Raw genomic sequence first — 24,918 nt, forward strand, 5'->3', positions numbered from 1 at the left:
CAGAAGGGAGGATTGTTGTTGGTTAACCCCTCCATGCTGAAGGGGTGCAATGCCCCAACATGACGGCTAGATGTTTGTGGCATGATCACCGGCAGTGCAAATTGCTTGAAGGGATCAGCCATGTGAAACAGTTCTGTACACGTCCCGTACAGTAACTCTGATGTTTCAATGGGTAGGAAAAGTAACCTTTTTAAAATGCAGAGAAGTTTTCCCTTTTAATCGAATTTCTTTCTCCTAGCCCAGTGCCCTCACCCCCTCCATATGGGAAACTTGGGGTTGATTTCTGGACCTTACCTCTCACCAAACTAACAAGAGCTGTGGGGGAGTGCCCAGAAAAAAGCCCAAATCAGGTTTGGAAAGGCGAGCGCATCAGTGAACCCATAGAAACACAATACCAGTAGTCCAGTCCTGTCATTGGATAGAGTTTCATGGCCATGATGCAAGGCCTTTTGTGGGTCCTCGAGCAGAAAAGGGATGTTGGCAGGGAACTCAACACCTGGTTGCAAAGGACACAATCTGAAGAACCAGATTTCTTTTACTGTTAATTGATCTGCTTCAAAGTACACTTCGAAGGAAGATTGTTCTCAGACCATGATTCGTTGGCCAGTGGGGTTTAAGGCATCAGGATAGAGAGGTAGGGAGGTCATTCTGTTTAGAGATACTTGGAACAAAACTGGATCCTGGTTTCTCATTTTCAAGGTGAAAATGGATGCTAGGACATAGCAGTGAAGGATGTTGGCTTCTTGTCTCTTTCTTCACCACAGAATGCTTTGCCGGAATTGCCGTCTTGTCTTGGGTTCAGGGTGTGGCATCCATTATTAAGCTATGCACAACAGTCTTGTTGTTAAACTGACTATGTACATTACTCACAACTTTACCACACAATGTTTGTAGGTGTTGTGAATCCAGAGGCCCTCTCTGTGCTGCCCAGATTCAGAAGAGAGAGGTCTGGGTGATGGTAACCTCCTGAGAGAATAGCATAGCTGCAAAGTGACGCAACAAATCCTGCATCTTGGCAGGGGGTTAGACTAGATGACCCTTGCGGTCCCTTCTAACCCTGTGATTCTATGATTCTATGAAATAGCCCAATTGCTATTGCAAGTGACATCTCCACTGTGTTAAATTACAGGTCATAAATGGGGATGAGATAATTCCAACAGGCAAGTAAATCCAATCAGTTCTCTAGCTGAGCAGTACCCAGCCCTGGCCTGGTGCACTGACCTCCTACACATTCCAGCTCCTACCACTCCCTGCACCTAATTCATGTGCATTAGGAACATGTTTGGTTAGATTGCATTTTCCTTTGAGTGAGGTGGTATCAGCAGGGTGCATCTCCTTTTGCTCACCAAGCTCATGCCTTCAAGATTGACATTCTAGTTAAAGCTTTTCAGTTGTTCTATCCACGTTTGGTCTGAGTTTGCAGTTACCTCATGTACTGAGCATGCTCAATCAGTGCCAGAAAACACCCCAGCCTTCCATTTTTAACTCTTTGTAAGGTCAAATTTTTTTAATAGAAACTTTTCTTTTGAAAATGAAGATTGAGTCGGGGGAGGGAGTGACTTCAACTTGCAGAAGAAATAGATCTCTGCTAAGTCAGGTTTAAAGGAAGAAAGAAAAATACCTATCTCCTCACTTTGGTGTGGGAGGGAAGGCTGATGCTTTACCTCTCAGATCTTGCCCCTTCGTTTTTCCCCTTTCTGGACCAGGAGCAGTGAATGATAGGACAATGAGTGGTCATGGCCTGATCTTGCTATTGATCTCTACTGACCCTGTTACCTACATCAGCTCTGTTATACACACAGCTCCGTCTGCAAAGGGCTGTTAAACAAGCAGCACCTAAACTCTGTTTTGTTTTGGGTCCCCCACCTTTATTCACTTGGGGAAACCCTTTGGGAAGAACAAACATTCTCCCTGATTGCACATGTACCATACAGCTGACATGCTGGGATGTGAACCTCATGGGGCTGCTGTAAAACTTACGTCTCCTGAGCAACATGTCTGAATTATCCCTTAATGTTTGTGCCTTCCATATATCATTTTTCCTTCCCTTTGTTTCTCAATGGGCTGGGGCTGGACTGGGCAGAGACTGCATGCAGCTTTTTTTAAAATAAGAATATAAAATAAGTCAATTGGCTGGTAGCACGGAGAGCATGTTTACCTGCTGCAGTGTCCATTGCTGCTTTGTGTGGTTGCATTTTTTTAAAGGCAAGACAAAAATTGCAAGCTTACTTGTACATCAGTCTCCTTGGTTTGAATCCCCCTTCTCAGTGTCCCATCTCAGATAGCACAGTTGATTTATTTTTTTATGTATTTAGTGAATTCCACTACCCTTTAGCTTCTAAATACTTTATTACTTGAAGTGGAAGCTAGCACTTTCTGTGCCAGAAGAATTAAAACCAGAACAAGAGAACCTTTGATTTTGTAGAGTCCTGGAGCAACTCCGAGCTGGAATGGGTCTAGGAACAGTGTGGTTTGTTTGTTTGTTTGTTGTGTTTGTTGATGCCATCTCCCCCTCCACCCACACTTCCCTCTTACCCCTCCCCGCCCCCACCAAATAACCCCTTAGTTTTAGCTTTTGGCTGCTTTTCTCCTGTGTTGCTGTTGCACCCTCACCATTGCTGGTGACTGCAGGCTGCCATTATCTGCTGTTTTAATTTCAAACATACTGTGGGTTTATACTGAGCACTCTCCATGCAGTCTTTAGAGACAATGACCCTTACATACCACCTGCACTTTTCTTTGCAAAATGAAACCTCCCACCCCTTGTTTTGCTGCTGCCTGTTTCTGTTTTCCAAATTTTCCAATAAGAGAGAAAATTCTAAACCCAGGAAGGCTTTTGTGCCTTCAACTGCCTTGTGAAAGGGCCGTAGGGTCAAAAACCTGAAATACTTAACCCCCATGGCTGGATTAGTTCACTAAGCTTAGCAATGACTTATTGGCAGCTTCCATCATGTAAAGAAACCGGGGAGACCAAACTGGGGCCATAGTACCTCCAAAAAACAGAAAGAGGCAGAGACATCCCCATTCCACAGGGAAAGCTGGTAAAGATGTATCTGCCTAGAAAGCATCTGAAGACTTGATCACAGCGCAGGCAATGGAAGTTCCTGGCAAAGAAAGCGTTTAAGGCAGTGCTGTACTGGGTGGAATGGCTTTGATTTATTGTGTGTCTGTGTTTCAGGAGAAGCGGATCGTGTCTCTGGACTCAGCCAACACTCGGCTGATGAGTGCCCTGACACAGGTGAAGGAGCGCTACAGCATGCAGGTCCGCAATGGCATCTCCCCCACCAACCCCACCAAGCTTTCCATCACGGAGAATGGTGAATTCAAAAACAGCAGCTGCTAACAGGTTAGATGCTGCTGGCCATCTTCCCAGGGGCAGGGCAGACGGAAGCAGACTCAAGAAAGCCAAACACAGATTCCTTACAGGTTTACAGAATGCTGCTAAAGAAAAACTCTGGAGTGGGGAAATATAGCCCACCATTCAGACCAGGATAATAAGGGCAAGGGCCCTCCATATCGCTGTGTATATACATAGGGAGCCTGTTGTGGGCCGTGTACAGAAAATGCCATTGTAATATACCAAAAGGAAGTCAACCATGTAGATTTTTTTTTAATTATTGCTATTTTTATTATTATTTTTTCCTCTTGTTCAAAGCACTGCAGTCCTTGGGGAGGAAGAAGAGGAAAAGAGAGGAGTGTGTGTGCGCATGTCCGGTGTGGGTGAGGGCGTGAGCGAGAGAGACAGAAGCAGTTGGTTACTTAGAAGCTGTACATATCAGGGTGATTGATACAAGCACATGGAATGAAGTGAAATATTAGTTAAATGAATTATAAAAGAAACTCGTCTGCCAATTTTAACCTTCTCTTCCCCAGTTCTTTAACTGAATACGAACTCCACACCCAACCTTCATGCAGGCTTCTGTATCTGCTATTGCTAGAATATAGGCAAAAGGCTATTCCAGTCTCTCTGAGCATACTGGGTAGGAACTCTTTGGAGCAGTAAGCTCATCTCCTTGTGGTCTGCCCAAAGCCAGGCTTTTCACCTAATAGACAAAGGGAATTGGCAGTTTTAAAGGTGGGATATTTTTACCCCAGTTATAGTAAGGTTTGATGTTTCCTTTTTAGAGTTTACAGAACTGTAAATACCTGTGTTTTTTGACCTTCAGTCCAATTCCCAGTGTGCACACAGTCCATTGTCTCAATGCAATAGCTATCCAAATCTGTTCTCCACTCTCCATTGGAAATAATCAGGTTAGTACTCTAAGGAAAGGGCTAACCAAAGGGCATCCAGGCTCCGTGCAATAGATCCGTGAACGTAAAATAAAACTTTCCTAGTTTGTTTATTTTTAATTTTGTCTTGTTCAGTTTCACTTTCACCATTTCACACATTGGGTTATCAGATATCACAACATCCAGAGATGCTTTCTCCAGACTATGCATGATTTTTTAACATCTCCATCCCACCCAAATTAAATTTGCCTTTCTAGTAATGTTTTTTGATTTCTGTACGTATCCAGTTTGCCTAGGTGAGTTTACAGCTGAACCTCAATGTCCCCCATAATGTTGCGCTTGCGTCTCACAGGAGTAAACTTTTGCAGGATGTACATGAACGCTCATCCCGAAATTAAAAAGTGACTTGTGGGAAGGAAGATTCTGTAATATCACGTCATACAAGATTAACAGGAATTACACAGTATTGCCAACTCTCGTGGTTTTACTAGCGGTCTCGGAATACTTAGTGTGTTGTTTTTTTTAAATCCCCAGTTTCTGGAGTCAAATGATTGTGAGAATCTCCACTTTCAGTTTGTAAAAAGATATGTTTTTAGCTCTTGTTATTGCAGAGAAAAGCATGAACGTGTGAATCCTAAAAATTCAACACAAAGTAAGTAAAAAGGACCCCAAACTAGACAAATTCAAATTAGAAATTAGGTACAAATTTCCAACAGTGGGGGCGATGAACTATTGGAACACGCTACCAAGGGAAGTGGTGGATTGTCCATCTCTTCATGTCTTTAAATCAAGATTGGATACCACTCTGGAAGATGCGTGTTAGTCAGACACCAGTTATTGGGCTCAATCCCCAGGAGTAACTGGGTGAAATTTGAGGGCCCGTGTTATGCAGGAGGTCTGACTAAGTGATCTGATGGTCTGTTCTGGCCTTAAGTACTATGAATCTATGAAAACTTACTGTTTTTAAAATCTTGGGATTTCTAAGCCAATCTCATGACTTTTGGGGGCCTGATTTGAATTCTCTGACCGCTCGGGGTTGGCAATATTGACAATGACCTTAATTCAGAGTCGTTTGTCCAAGTTTGTTTGCTGTTTAGAAATGAATTAGCCTAACTCTTTAGGCAGATTCTATTTCTTTGTTGTAAAGCGCAATATGTTAACTGTGCAAGTTAAAAGTTACTTCCATTAAACATACTCTCACACACATATATGTACATCTATAACTATGCACAAAAACAGAGAGACCATATCTCCTGTACTGTAGGACATATAAAGTAAAAGTGTATGAATCTCTCTTAGTAAGACCTTGGTAGCTACTTCCATTGAGAGGTAGAAAACTTACCTGAAGTGAGTAAGAATTTATTTTTAACGTTCTTTCAGCTCAAAGCTGCTTCCTCCGCCTACTTCTCAAACATGCTAGGTACTAAAGAGCAAGGAGAGGTCCTGCTTAATGTTCTTGAAGCAGCACAGACAAGTTTGTGGAGGCTTCTGTGCTAATGGGACCATGTACTGGATCTGCACAGTAGTGATTTTTAAAAAAACTTTCCAAACTATGTTTTCCAACTCTGGGTCATTGTGACCCCTGCTATTTTCTCCCTTGGGAGCTGTGCCTTTCACCCTCTCCTCCTAACCATGTACCAAGGCGGCAGTCATAGTAACAGCTGTGAATCCATTTGTCTATTGTGAGTAGCTCTCATATTTTTGCGAGAAGCTGTTGTCCCGTGAAACCCCTTTTAGCTCAGCATTTTTGTGTGGCTTGCAGGCAGCTACCGCACGCCTCCCCCCTGTGTTATATAGCTGCACCCAAATTCAGTGAAGTTCACTATATAATTACCCCAGATTATATTCACCCAGCTGTGCTATGCAAAATCTTTTTCCCAAAAGCAGCCCTGTAGATGGGTGTGTACTTTAATCATATAGTATATAAAGCATGTGGTGTGGGTGGGTTTTTTCTCTGAAGTTCAAGATTAAGGAGCAATTGAATGCTTTGTCTATGCATTATTTTGTGGGGGCTAGAAGAAGGTTTACAAGGACATACAGACTCCAGTCGAAATGTCATTCTAGTGGTGCTAGGCTAATGCTACTGAGGGAGCTGGAGCTGACCAGAGCCCACTCTAGCCTTATGGTAATCCACAGTCACTGTTTGAGATGTGTGATTAGATGGTGAAGGCTCTTGGGAATGTATTGTGCATTTGCCTTTGTGTAAGGTTCACATAGGCTTCTGCCAAGAAATTCAAGAGGGACAGCATCTTTTGATGCATATCATATCAAATCATCATCATCAAATACACATGGCCTACTGAGGACCATTGCACCACCAGAGTTGATGGCATCGTACCTGGCATCATAGAGTGAAGTTCCCAACTTTGGGCTGCCTCCATGAGTGTGTCTGTGTTGTAGAGGCATTGGGACAGGGCTGCTAATGGAAAAGGAAGGCGAGGATTCCTTGTCCCAAACTCTCTGGTCCCATCGGTTTCTATTAAGCATCACAGTTTGTGGTTAAACATTATTTGCCAACTGATTCTCCAAGCCTCAACCTAAAACTGTAGCTTTCCACTGTCTGTGATTTTCACTAAATCTAATTTCCTCACTCTTCATCTGAGCTGTGCTGAGTGAGAGAGGGAGTTTACAATATACCTTTGCATTCTCAACAGTTATCACAGTGACACACAGGCCTCAGGCCAACAGACATCTCTGTGGCCAGCCATTGACTGTGTGCTTGTGGTGCTATTTCTTGCCCCAGCTCCTTGAGAGAGAGAGAGAGAGAGAGTGTAGAAGCACTACTTGTATCCCTGTGTGATGGAGCTAACTGTGACCTTGGGGATTAGGTGCTTGCTGGCCACATCCATGACTCTTGCTTTATGGTGGTCCCTCAAAAAAGACAAATTAACTGAGAGACCTTTCCTATACCAGCCAGTTCGATTTCTGAATTTTAAATAAAAACTCTTGACCTGCTTGTGGTGTTGCAGTTAAGCACAATAGCATGTGTTGTGCTCTGGCGCTTTGTCAAATTCTGAATGCTATATGCTGTATTGATGAGGGACGAAAGTAATCATACTGGCAAGAGAAGCAGTAAATATCTCAGGAGAGGAGGGGATGCTAAGGGTGAGTGAATGGCCTAAACGTGGCCTAATCTAAAGGACCCTTCTTCGCAACACAGGGAATTCAGGTCCTAAAGAAGGAAAAGGGGTGGGAGTTGGAGTCACTAAGCATCTACTGTTTTTTCTTCAGTGTATAGAAATGGGTATTCATGTATATAAATACATACACAGCTGCATATAGCTGCACATTTCAAACATTCTCTTAGAAACCCTCTCATATCATGAGAAAACTCTGAGTAGGGTGGAGAGAGATGTGCATATTTCCTAGCTAGTGGACATAGGTTGTGTTCTGTGGTTGGATAACCTCTATATTCGGCCATCCCAGAAATGTTTTTCTTTTACATTGTTGCAAATGCTTTGGCATATTTTTTTTAACCTTTTGCATTAATTTCGTGCTCTAATGCGAGTTCAAACCACCAGCTTTTAACTAACCAATGGGTCAGTGATTTAACAGTGGTGTATGTTAGCCATAGTCATTTGCTGAGTCACCAATGTGATATATGTACAAATCCTATTTATGTGTTCTGTAAAAATGTCTACATCGTTCTTGGGGAACAATTCATGTCTATGTTAAACCATTACATGTATATTTATATTGTTGATTAACATTAACCAAATAGGACATTAACTGGTCAACCACTATTCTCCAACAGTGTGCGTGATAGATTTAAAGGGTTAAATTTAGGATGATGCTTTTAGACACTTCCTTTCCTACATTAAATTAGCTCCCATGAGAGAGAGAGAATGTCATTGTGAATCACTCCTGCCAGGAATCCTACCTGTACAAAAATAGATTTTCTATCTCAAGGGCCTTAATGAGAGTGTTACTACACAGGACTATTTTACAATGATATCTCTAAATAATTTATTTTTTAGTTCAACAAATTACACCTTAAAAAAAGTAATAAAGTTGGTTTTCAAAACCATATTTTTATGCTAGTAGCACTGGACTGTTCGGTCTCTGAGCTCCATCTCTGCATTTCATTGTCTGGGTTTGTTCTAAAGAAGATTTATTTTTGTTCTGTGAATAATTTTTCCAAGGTTCTTGTATATGTACAGATATAGATACATTTGAGGTCTTTTATTGATATTCCTACAAAGAATACAAATAAACTTTAACTTTAAACAGTTTGGACTCAGTCTGCCTGCATTGATTAAAATCCTACTGCTCTCACTGCTGGGTGATTGTACATATGTGTTGGGGCAATTTTTTTTTATTTTATTTTTTTTAAACTAGTGGGAGGAAATTTGCAAGGGAACAGTATAACTCAACATCTGGGACAGTTTGCATTGCAACTCCTTGAGCTATCCAAGTAGGGTTGCCAGATATCCAGTTTTCTACCAGAATGCCTGGTCGAAAAGGGACCCTGGTGGCTCCAGTCAGCACTGCTGACCGAACCATTAAAAGTCTGATTGGCGGGTGCTAAGGCAGGAATCGCGACCAATGGGAGCTGCAGGGGTGGCACCTGCAGGCGGAGGCAGCGTGCAGAGACACCTGGCTGCACCTCTGCCTAAGAGTTGAGGGACATATTGCTGCTTCTGGGGCGCCTCTGAGGTAAGCCCCGCTTGGAGCCTGCACCCCCTCCCATACCTCAATCTCTACCCCAGCACTGAGCTCCCTCCCACACCCAAGCTCCCTCCTGGGCCCCATCTTGCATCCCGACTCCCCGCCCCACTCCTGATCTGCCTCCCACACCCAAACTCCCTCCCGGAGCTGGCACTCCACACCCCTGCCCCAGCCCAGAACCCCCTCCTGCACCCTGAACCCCTTATTTCTGGCCCCATCCCAGAACCCATACTCCCTGCTGGAGTCCTCACCTCCTCCCCATGCCCCAGCCCGATGAAAATGAGCGAGTGAGTAAGAGTGGGGAAAAGCAAGCAACGGGGGGGGGGGGGGGGGGGATTGAGCAGGAAACAGAGATGGTCTGTGGCTGAAGAGCGCATCAGAGATTGGGCTTTGAAATTGCAGCTTGCTGGTGAGCACAATACGGTTTGTCATTTCTCTCTCTCACTGCTCTCCATTAGAGATCCGTGGAACCAGAATTCTATTCACTGATCTGGGTTTGGAATTCTGGTGCTGTGCTTAGCCTCAGTTCTAAAGTTTGCCCCCTTTGCTGAGCTCTCCTTCCCTATGCAGTAATTCTCCCTGTTTTTTAATCTTCTTGCCCACATGGAATAGTCCGGCTAAACTGTATAGAGAGAAAAAAATGAGGAGTACTTGTGGCCCCTTAGAGACTAACAAATGTATTTGGGCGTAGGCTTTTGTGGGCTAAAACCCACTTCATCGGAAGCTTATGCCCAAATAAATTTGTTAGTCTCTAAGGGGCCATAAGTACTCCTGTTCTTTTTGCTGAAACCTGTATAAAGAGATAGGGTGACACCCTGTGGTGAAACAGGAGATCCACTCCAACCATCTTTCTAAACTTTAACTTTGAGAAAGGGTAAAGGGACACTGTCGGACAGAAATTCTCTTTAAAAAATATTCCTTTTTCTATGTTACTAATAACACCGGAAGTAATGAAAACACACTCCCCACTATCTGATTTTCTTTGCATTAGTTATTTTGGACACTTTGTGCATTTCTATAATTGTGGACCATTTGTAGTAAATTTCTAATTTGCAGGTTCTCTTGCACTAGCCTAGCACAAAGCTACATCCTTTGAGCTCCAGCCACTTCAAGGGAATGTTTATTCATAGATGCACACAGAATAGTGGCTTCTAACATTAGTTCTGTTTATCATTCCATGGATATGAATTACAAGGGAATACAAAAAGTGGAAAATCCTTCCCACTGTGGATTTGTGTCATGGAAAACTTCGTGTTGGGCATAGATTTGGTAAAAGTTTATTTTTAAAACTGTCATTTTATATACAGGGTTTTAAAGGCCTTGAAGCCTTCAAACTATACACACAGTGAATGTATGCAACTTTGTTCTCCTATTTTTATCACCACCTTGACGCTACCATCTCTGTTCTGTTCTACATTTACCTGTTGGTGTCTTGTCCGTATTTAGACTGGAAGCTCTCTGGGCTTGAGCCTGCCTTAATATACCTCTACATTGCCCAACACAAGGTGGCCTAATCCTGAATGGGGATTCTGGGCACTGGGGCAAAACAAATAATGTTCTGGTGATACACTGGTTGAGAATTTCCTCCACAAGAGAGACTATCTAATTTCCTTGCACCTTTCCTCTGCAGTTACCTACATTTATTCTACATCCCTGTCTACCTGCCTAAAATGTTAACTTTCCTTTTTATCTATGATCTGCTCATACGCATTCTGGTTCCACTGTCCAAAATTATTTGTTCCAAAAGGAGCATTTTCCCCTTCTTTAGAGAACTCCATGTTAGTGCTGGGTCATTTGGTCTGGTCTTGTCACAGTTCATAGCTGACCCATTTCAGCTGGAATGACCCTATGGGAAAACTCCCCTTTAGTATTTCTTCTACCTGAAGAATGTAAGAATAAAAGTTTTGTGGTTATATAGATACTAGGGTACATGTTTCTACTTGACAGGAAAGCTGCTGCTGTCTAAACCGGTGGGATACAAGCTTGCTTACACTTAAGCAATATCCTCCTGAAAAGAGAATTCTCACTGTCTCTAGAACACCATACATTCCTGTCCTTCACCTTCTCTCCCAGCCCGGCACGTTAAATATCCCCGTATCTTTAGAAGGTGTATTGAATTACTGCTTTTCAGTGCAGTGGTGTAGATTGAATATCCTGGCTGTAGACACACAATGTTGTTTCCCTCTCAGTTCTTCCAGTAGCAAGTAATGAATACTTTGGTTTGTTTCCATGGAGCCAGAGTAAGGATCAATTCTCTGCTGTCCTTTATAAGATCAGTGGGAACCACAGTTTCTAACTTTCACGTGGTAAATAAGCACCCCGACTTTCACAATAAGCCAAAAATCAAGCTAATCCCATTTCAAAACAAGCCAATCCCTATATGTGACTAGATCCCCCCCAGTGTGTAATCTGGGACTGTTGTGGGCCTGCTGTGCACCCGACTCTCTCCCACCCCTTGCCCTTGCTTGCCGGGAGCCAATCCAAAAAAAAGAAGCAACAACCTACTAGCCAACAAGCAACTCACAAGCCAATTAAGTCAAAAACAAGCCCAATTTCTGTGGTTTTTTTCATGGGTTTGGCATGTCTGGTGGGAACCTGTAACTATCCTGATGTAGCAGAACACCAGGTTCTGTGACTCAAACCAGCTTTCCACTACTTGCAGGAAACCCCCCTTAATACTTAGCCCAGTGTCAGAGCAGTGCAGCTTTGTCTGACCAGGGAGGGGGGCTGCCATCTGAGTCCAGAATTCTGTCACAGCAGTTAGCAGGGCTGGGGACACAGAACAATGACCACTACATCGTTCCACCATTGACATCTGCCAACTATAGACCCAGAATTTGTGTTGCTGGTTACAGAAGGGACCTTGTGGGAGAGAAACATCCCAGTGATGAGATACTGGAAGTGAAGGGAGGTGAGGAGGAATGGACAGGAATATGGAATGAAACACTACTATCATGGAGCTGTCTGGTAAAGCCTCTATCATTCTTTCCTCCCTGTTGCCCAGGCCTTAGATTGCAGAGGGACTAATGTGTAGATAGCAGCTGTAGTTGCATGGGAAAAGGGATGTCTCTCACTCATGAGGTGTGCCCAACAGGAAAAAAAATGTTCAGCCCCCAATGAACAGACTGCTCTGACTCACACTTGTACATAACTCCCTTTCCCTCTCCCACCGGCTCATTTTTCCTGTGTGTAACTTAGGCCGGTTTGCAAGCAGGTACCACATTGAAGCCCACCAGAAACTGTTTGAAAACTGCTATTAAGGTGAGACCCTCTTTGAGGAGGACTGCATCTCACCTCATTCAGGAGCTGCTGTTTTATATCCTCAAGGTCGACCAGAGCAGGTGAGACAAAATCCACTTTCAGAATCATGTACCCAGTATCTACACAGGAGAAAAGCATTGCATGAATGGAGGTGTAGTCCAGTGCTAAGCAAATGCTGCTTTTTCTCTCATCTATTGTACAATGGTAATGCCCCCTAATAAGAAGTTACAATGTATCACACCTGTGCAATCTACTCACTACTTAAAGGGTTGAGGTGCATGATGCTTCCAGAAGGGCTGCAGTCCATCTCCTCAAGATTGTTGGGCTTCTATTTTGTCGGGAGTACACACATGTTGAGGAAGGCAATTGAACTAAGAAAAGCTTGAATGGGTGCCTGACCATGAAGTGAGTGCCCCTGCCTGTGCAAAACTGTCAGGGCTGAGCTGAATGCTGCTTCCAATGCCATTGTTAATTCCAACACTACTGTCGCTGCTCGTGCCACTCACTGGCTATCCCTGAATGAGAGTTACACTCCAAGCAGAGACTGAAAGGAAGAGGGTATGTTCTTATCTTAGGGGGAGAGAACTTATACACAGAGTTCACATGCCCTCAGCATGTAAAACTTAATAAAATGAGACTAGACTATACAATGGGCGACAGCATCCCACTCAATTGTTTTTCTCAGCTATATCCACACATTGACAAGGTTAAAGGATGTCACTTGGGGAAATAGCCACAGGTATCAAAGAGAAGCTAGACAGGAGATGTCCCCTGCAAGCAGTCGTGGCCGCGCCTCCGCATCCACTTCTCAGGGAGGCCATGCCTCCTCGCAGTCTGATCTGCCAGAGTATGCTCAAAACAAAGAGAGGGGGAATTAGCAGTACAGGACGGGCCCCAGCCTTTAAGCAGGGAAGGGCCCCAAACAGTCTGGGCTCTGGCTAGCAGTCAGGACAGAGCAATACCAAGTTATAAGCTCAGCCCTCACGCAGGGCCGGGCAGTAAACAATCAGGCCTCTGGCCTGCAGTCAGGCAGAGCTGTAGTAGTTCACACGCCCAGCCTTCAAGCAAGGTAGGACAGCAAATAATCAGGACTCTTGCCTGCAGTCAGGCAGAGCTGTAGCAAGTATAAGCCTAGCCCTCAAGCAGGTGGGGTGGGGGGGGGGGAACATGAGCAGGGTGGGGCAGTAAACAAGCAGGGCTCTGGCCTGCAGTCAGGCAGAGCTGAATCAGTTTATCTGTGCAGCTTTTAAGTAGGGAAGGTCAGCAAATCGTCAGGGCTCTGACCTGCAGTTAGGGCGAAGCACCCACAGTCTATGATCCCAAACTCTCGGTCAGAGCAGAGCAGCAAGTCATTAGGGTTTAGACCAAGGTTGAGCATAGAGTTGCCAACCCTCCCGGTTTCGCTGGGAGTCTCCTGGAATCGGGCACTATCTCCCAGAGGCTACTGAAGCCAAACCGGAAGATTTTAGGCTGCTAAAAGTCCAGCGGTGCAGGGCGGCTAATGCAGGCTCCCTGCCTGCCCTGCCCCACACTGCTCCCAGAAGCGGCCGGCACGTCCCTGGGTGGGGGCAGGGGGTCTCCACACGCTGCCTCTGCCCCAAATGCTGACTCAGCAGCTCCCATTAGCCGCAGCTGGGACCTGTGGAGACGGTGCTACCAGGGGCTACAGGGACATGCTGGCTGCTTCCAGGAGCGGCATGGGGCCAGGGAGACTGCCTTAGCACCCCCTGCGTTGCTGACCGGGAGCCACCTGAGGTATGCGCCGCCAAGCTGGAACCCACACTCCTCACCCTCTCCGCACACCCTGCCCCAGATGTGAGCCCCCTCCTGGAGCCAGCACCCCAACCCCCTGCCCTAGCCCCTCACCCCCTCCCACTCCCCCACCCTGCCTCAGCCCAGAGCCCCCTCCTAAAACCAAACTCCTTCCCAGAGCCCGCACCCCCTCCTGCACTCCAACCCCCCTCCCACACCACTGCCCCAGCCCTGAGCCCCCTCCCACATCTAAACTCCCTCCCAGACAGTTGGCAACCCTAGTTGAGCACCCAAACACAGTCTAGGGGGCTCGGCCAGATTCACAGAGTCTAGTGTCCTAGTGCAGCAGACTGTAGACTGATGCAGGCCTCCTGGCCTAAGGAGGGGGAGTACTGCCACCCCAGGAGTGAGGTGGCAGGGGGGACGTGGTCCCGCCCACCTCCACTGCATCCTAGCCCAGGGCCCTAACAGTGGCGGAGTGGTCCGCCACTAGGTTAGCCAGGATCTGCCCACAACACGCTGACCTTGTACCAGGACAGCTCTTAACCAGACTGTTGTCTAGTTTCCCTGGACTTCTTCCTACTCTCCCTCTCAGGTGTACCTGCGTCCAGGGGTCATTCTCAGTCTCCCCAGGATATACTGCCAAGGGTGGCAATAGCAGCTCCTCAGTGTGAGGAGTGGCAGGGCCCTCGGGGCAGCTGCGGTTCTCCTCAGCATCCCACTCCAGCAGCAGGGAAGACGTGTCTCTCTCCTTCAGCGGCTCCCTCCCAATTGAGCTGCTGGGCTGGCGTTTTATACTTCCCCTTCCTGTCCCACTCTTTTGCTTCCAGTGTGCAGGACGTGGTCCTCCTGGCTCTGCGCACCAGGCGACGTGTGGGGTTCCCTCCCCGTCCGCCTCTGAGGGAGGCCACACATCCCCACTACATCCCCAAATGCAGGTACAGTACAGATAATATAGTGGCAGGGCCTGAATAAAGGATGGGAAATGCCCACTGGCCCTGCTGTGCTGGGGTTTGCTTTTCTGGATGAATGTGCTATATCATAAGAATGATTTTCCAGTAGACTGCCCTGTAGGGCTCCAGTGCCTTTTAGTTGACTGCCCTATGCTGTGTATGTTAAAGAATAAGTTTTTCCTGTAGCACTGCACGGGATTGAAGTCACAACACTCATACCCGCAGTTGCCATGTGCAGACATTCACACCTAGTCTGGCTCTGTTGAGGAATAGAAAGTTACAGCTTCCTCTAAGTGCAAAGACATAAATATTATGGTACAAAAGATAGAAGCAGCATTAGAGTCCCCACCTGTATCTTGAGAGCCCTCTGTAGGGGCACTTCCTGTGAGGATGGAGGGCAGTAGCTGAGTGGTAGTTGGGGATTCTGCGCTATCTTCTGTGTCAGAATCAGTGATATCTGTGAAGAGAGAATATAGATCACTGGAGAAATCTAAAATCATGGTTAAAAGGAGCTATAAACTTCCTTAGCACTGATACTGACTCTTCAAGTGACCATTAGTAACAATCAAAATAATTTCAAAGAGAAGCTGGATGGTTGAAGTCCCCAAATGCAGGTATAGTAAGAGAATACAGTAACTCCTCGCTTAACGTTGTAGTTATGGTCCTGAAAAATCCTACTTTAAGCGAAACGATGTTAAGCGAATCCAATTTCCCCATAAGAATTAATGTAAATGGGGGGGGGTTAGGTTCCAGGGAAATTTTTTTCACAAGACAAAAGACTATATTTTATATATATATACACATATATACACAGTATAAATTTTAAGCAATTTAATACTGTACACAGCAATGATAATTATGAAGCTTGGTTGAGGTGGTGGAGTCAGAGGGTGGAAGAGGGTGGGATATTTCCCAGGGAATGCCTTACTGCTAAATGATGAACTAGCACTCAGCTGAGCCTTCAAGGGTTAACACATTGTTGTTAATGTAGCCTCACACTCTACAAGGCAGCACGAATGGAGGAAGGCAGAGAGAGACAGAGACACACCCTGTGTGTGAGAAAGAAAGAGAGACGTGCATCGCCCCTTTAAGTATGCTGACCCTACTCTATGTTCTGTACACTGCCTTTTTAAGTAGATCAGCAAGTTGAGACAGCAGTTGCTGCCAGCAAGCTCTGTGGAGGTAGTCTGATGGTGTAAAGGAGTGGGGAAGGGGGGGAACAGCCTGACATTAGCACCCCTTTTTCTCCCCCCACTGCACAGCAAGAAAGATAGAAGCAGCATTAGAGTCTCCACCTGTATCTTGAGAGCCCTCTGTAGGGACACTTCCTGTGACGATGGAGGGCAGTAGCTGAGTGGTAGCTGGGGATTCTGTGCTATCTTCTGTGTCAGAATCAGTGACAGCTGTGAAGAGAGAACATAGATCACTGCAGAAATCTAAAATCATGGGTAAAATTAGCACTAACACTGACTCTTCAAGTGACCATTAGTTACAATCTAAATAATATAAATGAATACATTAACCTTTCACTGCTGGACCTAAAGCAAGTAAATTAACCTACGTCCAAGTGGATATTTATAGCTATCTAACCACAAATGTAGAAGCATGGGTGGCAGGCAGGGCCGGCTCCAGGCACCAGCTTAACAAGCAGGTGCTTGGGGCGGCCACGGGAGAGGGGCGGCAGGTCCCTCACTCCCTCTAGGAGCGAAGGACCTGCCGCTGAACTGCTGCCGCCGATCGTGGCTTTTTTTTTTTTTCCCCAATTGCTGCCGCCAGTCGCGATTGCGATTGCGGCTTTTTTTTTTTTTTTTTTTTTTTTTGGCTTGGGGCGGCAGAAATGCTGGAGCCGGCCCTGGTGGCAGGTGGAGCCCCCTTTGGGGAGGCTAGCCCCCAACTCTGCCCCTTGCTCCCCCTGCCCAGAGAAGCCCTGGGCTGGCCAAAGCTGCACTGTGCCTCCCCTCCCTGGAACCAACCCCCCCCTGGGAAAAGCGTCTGTTAGAAGACGCTTTTGATTTGCCCCATGCAGGTTCCAGGGCGGCTGAGGAGGCAGTATGTGTCTCCTCAGCCATCCCGGAACCTGCATGGGGCATAATAAAGCAAAAACTTCGCCACCAAACCCCGCAACTGGGGGGGGTTCGGTGCCCATGGCAGCGCTGGGGAGGCAGAGCCTCCCCTGGCCTATTATACCCACCGCCCATGTTTAGAAGTCAGCAAATTTGGCAGCCTTTGCTCAAAGACTGTGCTGTGACGGGGTGGCCCAAGGCCTTTGAAGCCCCATACTGGAGGCTTTGCAGTCCTACCACATGCTGCCCCCAAAAAGGAGCAGTAAAGGTGGGTCCTCCTTCCAGGCCTGCCTAGAAAGGCTACAGGGAAGCAGCCAGTCAGAGCATAGCAAGCCCAGTTAAAAGGAGCTGCCGGGCCTGCGCCTGAACAGTTTTGCTGTTGGTTGGAACCAGACGGGTGAGGAAGGGCTGGAAGGCTGTGAGACTCCAGGCAAGGAGGCCTGAGAGACACAGAGAACTTCAGCCCTGAGGTAAGGGTGTAGGGGAAGGGGCTCTGTGGGAAGTGGCCCAGGGAATAGCAGCCACAACGGAGTTAAAGGAAGCAGCATGGGGCTGTTATTTGTGGGTCCTGGGTCAGGACCCGAAGTAGTGGGTGGGCCTGGATCACCATGTAGTAGAGTGGCCAAAGCCCTGAGAAGGGGACAAGTGTTGTTTAGAGGCCCGAGTGAAGGGCAGAACTAAGTCTCCAAGGAGAAGGTTCTGGGGACACTGCTGTATAACAGGGCAGGGACAGATTGAAAGCTAGCCCAGAAAGGGCTGAAAACTTAGCCCCAGAGACAAGGCTAAAGACAGTCACAAGGGCACAGGGACAGGCCCTGTTGAACCTTTTACCTTAGAAGGGGTTTGTTCGGTGATGCATGTTTACTGTGTGGCTTAGTCAGAGGGCTGAAGACCCACCTGACAAGAGCAACAGCTGAAGGGCACTGTGATCAGAGAGAGCACCAGGCCGACAGGGGGCGCTCATGAGAGATGAGTGGCCCCCTTCACAGACACATTGGAGAGAAAGAGGCTGTATAAACCCGACAGGTGCTACACAGACTATATCCACAACTATCACAGCCCCACAGACAAAGGCAGAAAGGTGGGGCTGTTAGTATTAGCTGGGGATGCTGGGGATGGTCAAACTGAGCCTCCCTAAAAGTAGGATGGGCTAATTGGTTTAGGCTAAAATAAAAATTTCACCTTAAACAATTCAAGGCCCTTCACCTGGCTGCTATTGGCACAGCAGAGCTGCTAAGAAAGCCTGTTCTCACATTCTTTCTCTATTGGCCAAAGCCACAAGGGACAGGAAATCATAGGAGAAAATTGGCTCTCATGAGATTTCCAGCCCTGTTTTGGGATCAAAGATGCTGAGATAAACATAACTGTTTGGCTGCTTATCTCACCAAAATATTGAGAGGTTTGCTCACCACTTTGGAAGAATTAAAGTGGCTCGTCCCCTAGAACAGGGGTTCTCAATCTTTTTTTTCTGAGCCCCCCCGCGCTATAAGAACTCCATGGCCCACCTGTGCCACAACTAGTTTTCTGCATATAAAAGTCAGGGTTCGCATCAGGGGTAGCAAGCAGGGCAATTGCCTGGGGCCCAGAGGTGAAGTGGGCTGGGACGGGCTGGGACGGCGTGCTGGTAAGAAGTGGCCACCAGTATGTGTACACAGCCAATGTTAAAGTGCTGCCGCAGCAGCGCTTCAAAGACTCTCCTTCAAGTGCTGCCACCGCAGCGCTTTAACATCGCTGTCCCTTTTGCCACCCCCAGGGCTGCCGAGGGGAGGGGGCAGGAGAGCTGCCTCGGGGCCTGGCAATTTAAAAGTGGCCGGAACCCCAGGCCCTTTAAGTCAAGCCAGGGTCAGCATTGCTTCAAAGCCAGCCACAAGTGCTTGGTGTTGACCCACCCTCATCCTGGGCTGGGAATGCTGCTTCCACAGACCCCTTCACCTTGGGAGTGAGGGAAATCAAGAGACTCATGCAAGCCTCCTGTGTAGCAGCACAAAGCTCTACCACTTGGCCCCATAAGATTCTGAACTGAGATCATCATCTGTGCTACCAGGAGTCTATGGTGACACATGCAGAGCATGGCACAGAGGTTCTCATCCTGTTCTGTGCTGTAACTCCGTTTTCTAGATCAGCAGCCCACTCAGCAATATGGAAAGGGCAGGGTGGATGCTCCCCTCCCCCCCAAGAGTTGTAATCCCAGGTTGAGAACCCATGGTGTAGAGCCGGGAAGTGACTCAATACCTACAGTAGGAGCAAATGAAGGGTAGCACCTGGTTGCAAGAAGAAGGGAGCAGGAGAAGGATAAACATTGTTCCACATGAGTCTGGCGTAAACAGGAAGGGGTTTAAATCAGGCATCCAACTTGCACTGCTGTAAGTGAGGCCATTGGACCAGCTCAGCCCGCTCGTAGCTGTGTTGTAATGGAGGCCTATCCAGGCAGTTTCAGTCGCTGCTGCCACCACTCCATTCAGATCTTGAAGGGTTAAAATGTCTGCTAGGCCCTCGTGGTTACTCCTGCAGTAATCGTAGGCTGCGGCCCAGCTCATTGGGGTCCTGACCAGTACAAAGGCGTATTCACTGGCCACAGTCTGGACTGCAACTGTGCAAGAGAGAGAATTAAGAATGCAGACAGCTCTCCCAGGCTGCCTCTACCTCCTCCTCAGCCTGCTGCCCTGGGCCTGAAATAGACAGGGGCTGTAGGGGGAAATTTTTCCAAGACAGGAGCCCAGCTTCCATTGAAAATCATTGAGACATGTGCTCCTAAGACATTTAGGCCTATTTTTCAAAATCCCATACTTAATCTATAAAGGGTCTAGCACGTCTGGCTATCAATAAACAAAAATGTATATAGAAATAGGGTTGTATGCTTTTATTGATAAGAACAAACTAAATTAAGCTCTGGTGTGAGTGGGTGCGATTCCACCCAAGTCAATGGAGTTGCACTTACTTACCCAAGAATTACAATTGGCCCAACATATGCAGTTACACCAGACAGCATAAAAATGACAAAGGTTATTTTTTCTCATGTTTTGGGGCTAAACAGATCAGGAACTGGGATAAGGAAACACCCCCTCCCCCATCAACTGGGTTAGAATATAATTAAATAATATTGCACACTTAAGAACCATGGCGAAGACTTTACACCTTCCACTGAAGCATCTGCCCTTGTCTACTGTTAGAGACAGGAGGATTTGGATCTAGAGGGAACATACCATAGATCTGATTCAGTAGGGTAATCGTTGGGTCCTTAGCTATGGCTGGCCAAAAACAAATACTGTCTGATGGCTGCTCAGCAGACCTTGTGAAATTAATTGGTGGTCTCAGTCCAGTGCCTCATGGACAGGTTTCCTCATCACAAAAACCACCACCACAACTGGCTGCCTTGTTGGTCCCCAAGACAGTTGGGTTCGAGACTGAGCTATCGTTTCATCCTAGATGTCGTCCCTCAGGTCAGACCTGAGCCACGTTGGTAGGACTCCCATGGTTGTCACAGCATTTGAAATAACTTTAGTTCATTTTAGACTTACAGTTTTACATCAGTTGATTACATTTATGAGTGACTGTTCAGTGCAGGTTGGAATACATGCTAGGTTGCAACTAGTCTGTATGGTTACTACTCTGTCTTGGTTACCTCTATTTTCAGGATAAGCATTTTTGGACTGACCTTTATGTTGCGCTGTATGGGGTCAAAGGATTAGTACAAAACTACATCTGTTTCAACTAGCAAATCCCCACTAGAGTGAATGAGCCTGGAATGAAGTTGATAAATGAATTCCATGCAGCCATGATATGAATATATTGCTACAATTGTCTTTCTAACCACCACTCCATTATCAGCATGAAAAAGAAATATCTTGGGAACCCTGGGGACAAATACACATGTCCAGATGTTACAAGTATTATCTGCACATTGGCTTACAGATACATTGCAATTTGCTGCATGCTGAATTGCTGTCACTAGAGGTGAAATGCTCATCACTAGTGAAAAATCTCTTGATTGGTAACTGTTCCATCTCCCCCACTGCATAAAGACACATTACTGTAACAAAAGATGAATAGAGCTAATTTGTTTCTTCCTATCTTTCCATGTGGGACTTGTTTCCTTTCTCTCAAATAATTTATATCTCACTCAGTGGACTGGGGACATAGGCAAAGTACTGGGCAAAGCAGAAGTAAATCACTTAGCAAAATAGCAAATAGCTCCTCCATGCACACTCCTTCCCCAGCCAGATTGAACAGAAATGCATACATCTTTTGGAACTGACATTTACCAGTAAAAGCCAGCTGAAGATAAATTAGCATATTGTGATGCAGTAAATAAGTAGTGATGGAGAATTAAAAGGGAGGAGAGGTAGTATTGGTGAAAATAGCCAGGCAGATGGTTCTGTAGCTCAAAATCTGCCACAGAACATGCTGCTACTGTGTGAGCTTCCCTCATTAACAGTCTTGCCAAAGTGGCTCATGTCTGACTTGGAGGAACCATGTCTAGGATGAAAGCATAGTTCAGTCTCCAGCCCCTCAAATCCTTGGCCTTGGAGCCAACAAGGCAGCCATATGTGGTGGTTGTTTTTGTGATGAGGCAGCCTACCCATGAGGCATTTGACTGAGACCAACAATCAATTTCACATGGTCTGCTGAGCAGCCATCAGACAGTGATGGTGCAAACGTTCAGTCACTGTGAATTTGGGCAAGATTCAAACAGATAATTTGGAGGTCAATAAGAATATGTTGATATCTCAATTCACCTCACTTCTCCCAATCCTCTACCTCAACCAGACTTCTACACCCCTGGCAACGTACTGATACTTCTCAACAACTAGGAGGAAAGGGAAAGAGGAGGGGGGCAAGTATGGCAGTATTTGACTAGTAATACTACAAAAATATTGGTTTGAAAATGGATGGAATTTTTCAGTGTAATGTTTGCTTGCCAAAAACCTACCTCCAGGTAATTATTTTTTTGGGATGGGGCAAGTAAATGTCAAAATGTGGGCACCCAAATAAGAAGATTCTCCCCCCCCACCCCCCACCTTGGAAAATCCTGCACCTGTCTAGTTAAAAGGTGAGGCTTTAGGGAGATCCTGTTCCCAATCTTTGTGCTGAAGTCCAAATCTAAGAAAGCAGTAAAGTACCATACCTATTGCAAGCAGTAAGAAGAACAGCAGCATCCTGTGGTCTATGCTGTACGGTCCGTAGGGGAGAAAGATGAGGGCATCTGGAAACCTCTGTTAAATAATACTGGGATGATTTGCCTAACTGCAGTCACACCTACTGCTGCACTAGAGACCTGAACCATTGGAATAGCACCAAGGTTATTACCAATGGTGCAGTGTACTCACACAAGTCATGTTGTATCAGGTACAGTTTTGCCCCATGCCCTTACTTAAACTAAACTACACCACTGCAGTTGCACTAACATCTGAGGACCTATTGCCAGGGCTCAGCCTGTGAAACATTTTGCCACCAACACCCCCCTCACACATACACATGTAGTGCTGCTGTGCACTATTAGACAACTACTTTGTTCCACCCCAAAGGTAGCTGAATGTTAACACTGGGAGCTGCAAGGTGTCATTATTTAGTGCTTGTGAAGAGCTTTGCATATGTGAGGTGCTATAATATATTATAAGTGCTTAGCATCATTACACTGTACTTTTGAAAAATTTACCTTTCAGACTACATTGCAGTTTCTCCATTGAGAAGTGCTCCTGACCCTTCAGAGTCTGAGGCTGCTGGTCTGAGCAAATCAATTGTTATTGTTCCTAGACATAGACCCAAACCAGGAGTCTGGACTCAAGCCCCCTCTTTTCTTCTGAGAAAGTCTAAATCTACATTTGAAATTTGAAGCCTGAGACCAAGCTATAACTGGATAAACTCACAATACCAAATCTAAACTCGGGGAACATTCACAGTTCAGGTTAATCTATAGGCTTTTTTTTATTTATTTATTCCCTTATCTTGGAGATGAGGAAGGATTCCCAGCATTTGCAAGTGGAGAAAATTGGGACTTTTGGCTGGACAAAGTGTTAACCTGCCACGCATCTAGAACAGGGGTGCACAAATTTTTTGGCCCTAGGGCCATATCTGGGAATAGAAATTGTATGGCAGGCCATGAATGCTCACAAAATAGGGGCTGGGTTGTGGGAGGGGGTGAGGGCTCTGGTTGGGGGTGCAGGCTCTGGGATGGGGCCAGAAATGAGTTCAGGGTGCAGGAGGAGGCTGGGGTGGGAGAGTGGGGTGTGGGTGGGGTGAGGGCTCTGGCTGGGTGTGCGGGCTCTGGTGGGGCTGGGGATGAGGGGCTTAGGGTTCAAGAGAGTACTCCAGGCTGGGATCAAGGGGTTCAGAGGGTGGGAGGGGGATCAGGGCTGGGGCAGGAGGTTGGGGCATGGGGAGAGGCTCAGGGGTGCAGGCTCCGGGTGGTGCTTACCTCAAGGGGCTCCTGGAAGCAGCAGCATGTCCTTTCTCCGGCTCCTATGCGGAAGCGCGGCCAGGCGGCTCTGCACGCTGCCCCGTCTGCAGGCATTGCCCCTGCAACTCCCATTGGCTGTGGTTCCTGGCCAATGGGAGCTGCAGGGGCAGCGCTTGGGGCGGGGGCAGCATGCAGAGCAGAGGCCCCTGGCTGCCTCTACGCATAGGGAGGGATAGCTCAGTGGTTTGAGCATTGGCCTGCTAAGCCCAGAGTTGTGAGTTCAATCCTTGAGGGGGCCATTTAGGGATCAGGGCAAAAATTGGGGATTGGTCCTGCTTTAAGCAGGGGGTTGGACTAGATGACCTCCTGAGGTCCCTTCCAACCCTGATATTCTATGATTCTAGGGGCCATGCCGCTGCTTCCAGGAACGGCGTGGAGCAGCCTCCGACCCTGCTCCCTGGCCAGAGTGGGGCCATGCTGCTGCTTCCGGGAGCCGTGTGGATTGGCCTCCGACCCTGCTCCCCAGCTGGAGTGACGGAGCAGGGCAAGCCCCAGATCCTGCTCCCCAGCAGGAGCTCAAGGGCTGGATTAAAATGGCTGTCAGGCCAGATTCGGCCCTCAGGCTGTAGTTTGCCCACCTCTGATCTAGAAACTTACTCTGATCCCTAGCATGCACTCCACATGTGACCTGCTTTCTCGCTACCCATGCTCAATCCAGTTAACAAGCCATGAACCAGATGTTTGGAGATGGATCAGACAGGAGCCCCCCGACTGGAAACACTGGGAAGAAAACAATTGGTGTGTGAGCCAGAGAGGCAGCCATGGTAAAGCAAAAGATCCAGCAGCTGGAGGATCATTAGTGGAGGGAAAAATCTGTGGGTGGTTATTGGAAGATCAGAAGTATGGGAGCGGATCCACACTTTGGAGTCTGGCCCAATTTTAGGCGAGGGACAGGGATGGAAGAGGTACTGAGAACAGATACAGTGACACTGTGATTTTTGTATCTGTGTGTTAATGAATATTGTTTGCTATGTGAAAATGCATGATGGAATAACTAGCCCACCACCCAGGCATAGCTGTTGGCCTGGGTTTGTCTCTGTGCTCACCCACTCTAACAAGAGTCCTGCTTAATTGCTAAGAAACAAGTTTTTAGTCTGAGCTGTCCATGAAATGGATAGAAATGGTTTGTTATCCAAATCAGGCATTGTTTGTGTAATGAAAATTGATGGATGTCACAGGGAGAGTGAGAGTTTAGCAATCTCTTTGGAGCTGTTATTTGCATCTGTGGACCTGACTCCAGACAGAGCTGAAAAGGGAATCTGCCTCTCTGCCATTTAAGCTAACATTTTTTGAGAGTGTCAGCTACTCTAGGGAAAGCATCTGCAAATTTGAACAAGGGAAGTATTCAAACCGAGCAGCATCCTTTGAGGACTTGCTTCCGTAGCAATCTAAAATCTGCACTCCGTGCACAGGTCAAAGGCAGGTGAAACAACAATAAATATTGAGCAAAGGAAGTTAATATGCATTCAGATTATTTTAATAGGAAATTATAAATCAAATGTTTCTGTGCAAGTCTGTTTTCTTAAACTTCTGA

General features: G+C 46.6%; 1 protein-coding gene across 10 annotated transcripts in view; it reads left to right on the plus strand.

Annotated features, from left to right (window-relative positions):
* Nucleotides 1–8,462, plus strand: part of RASAL2 (RAS protein activator like 2) — a 274,328-nt gene extending 265,866 nt beyond the window's left edge. For 6 of the 10 annotated variants that reach the window (XM_054037195.1, XM_054037197.1, XM_054037199.1 and 3 more), the window contains 2 exons: nucleotides 1,130–1,160; nucleotides 3,179–8,462. In XM_054037195.1, the coding sequence (XP_053893170.1) occupies nucleotides 1,130–1,160; nucleotides 3,179–3,321 (174 nt within the window). In that variant the 3' untranslated portion in view covers nucleotides 3,322–8,462. The remainder of the gene's footprint in view (nucleotides 1–1,129; nucleotides 1,161–3,178) is intronic. The other 4 variants (XM_054037198.1, XM_054037200.1, XM_054037201.1 and 1 more) reach the window with 1 other exon arrangement.
* Nucleotides 8,463–24,918: the final 16,456 nt, after the last annotated feature.

The sequence above is a fragment of the Malaclemys terrapin genome, chromosome 8, assembly GCF_027887155.1.
Source record: "Malaclemys terrapin pileata isolate rMalTer1 chromosome 8, rMalTer1.hap1, whole genome shotgun sequence".
Lineage (NCBI taxonomy): Eukaryota > Metazoa > Chordata > Testudines > Emydidae > Malaclemys > Malaclemys terrapin.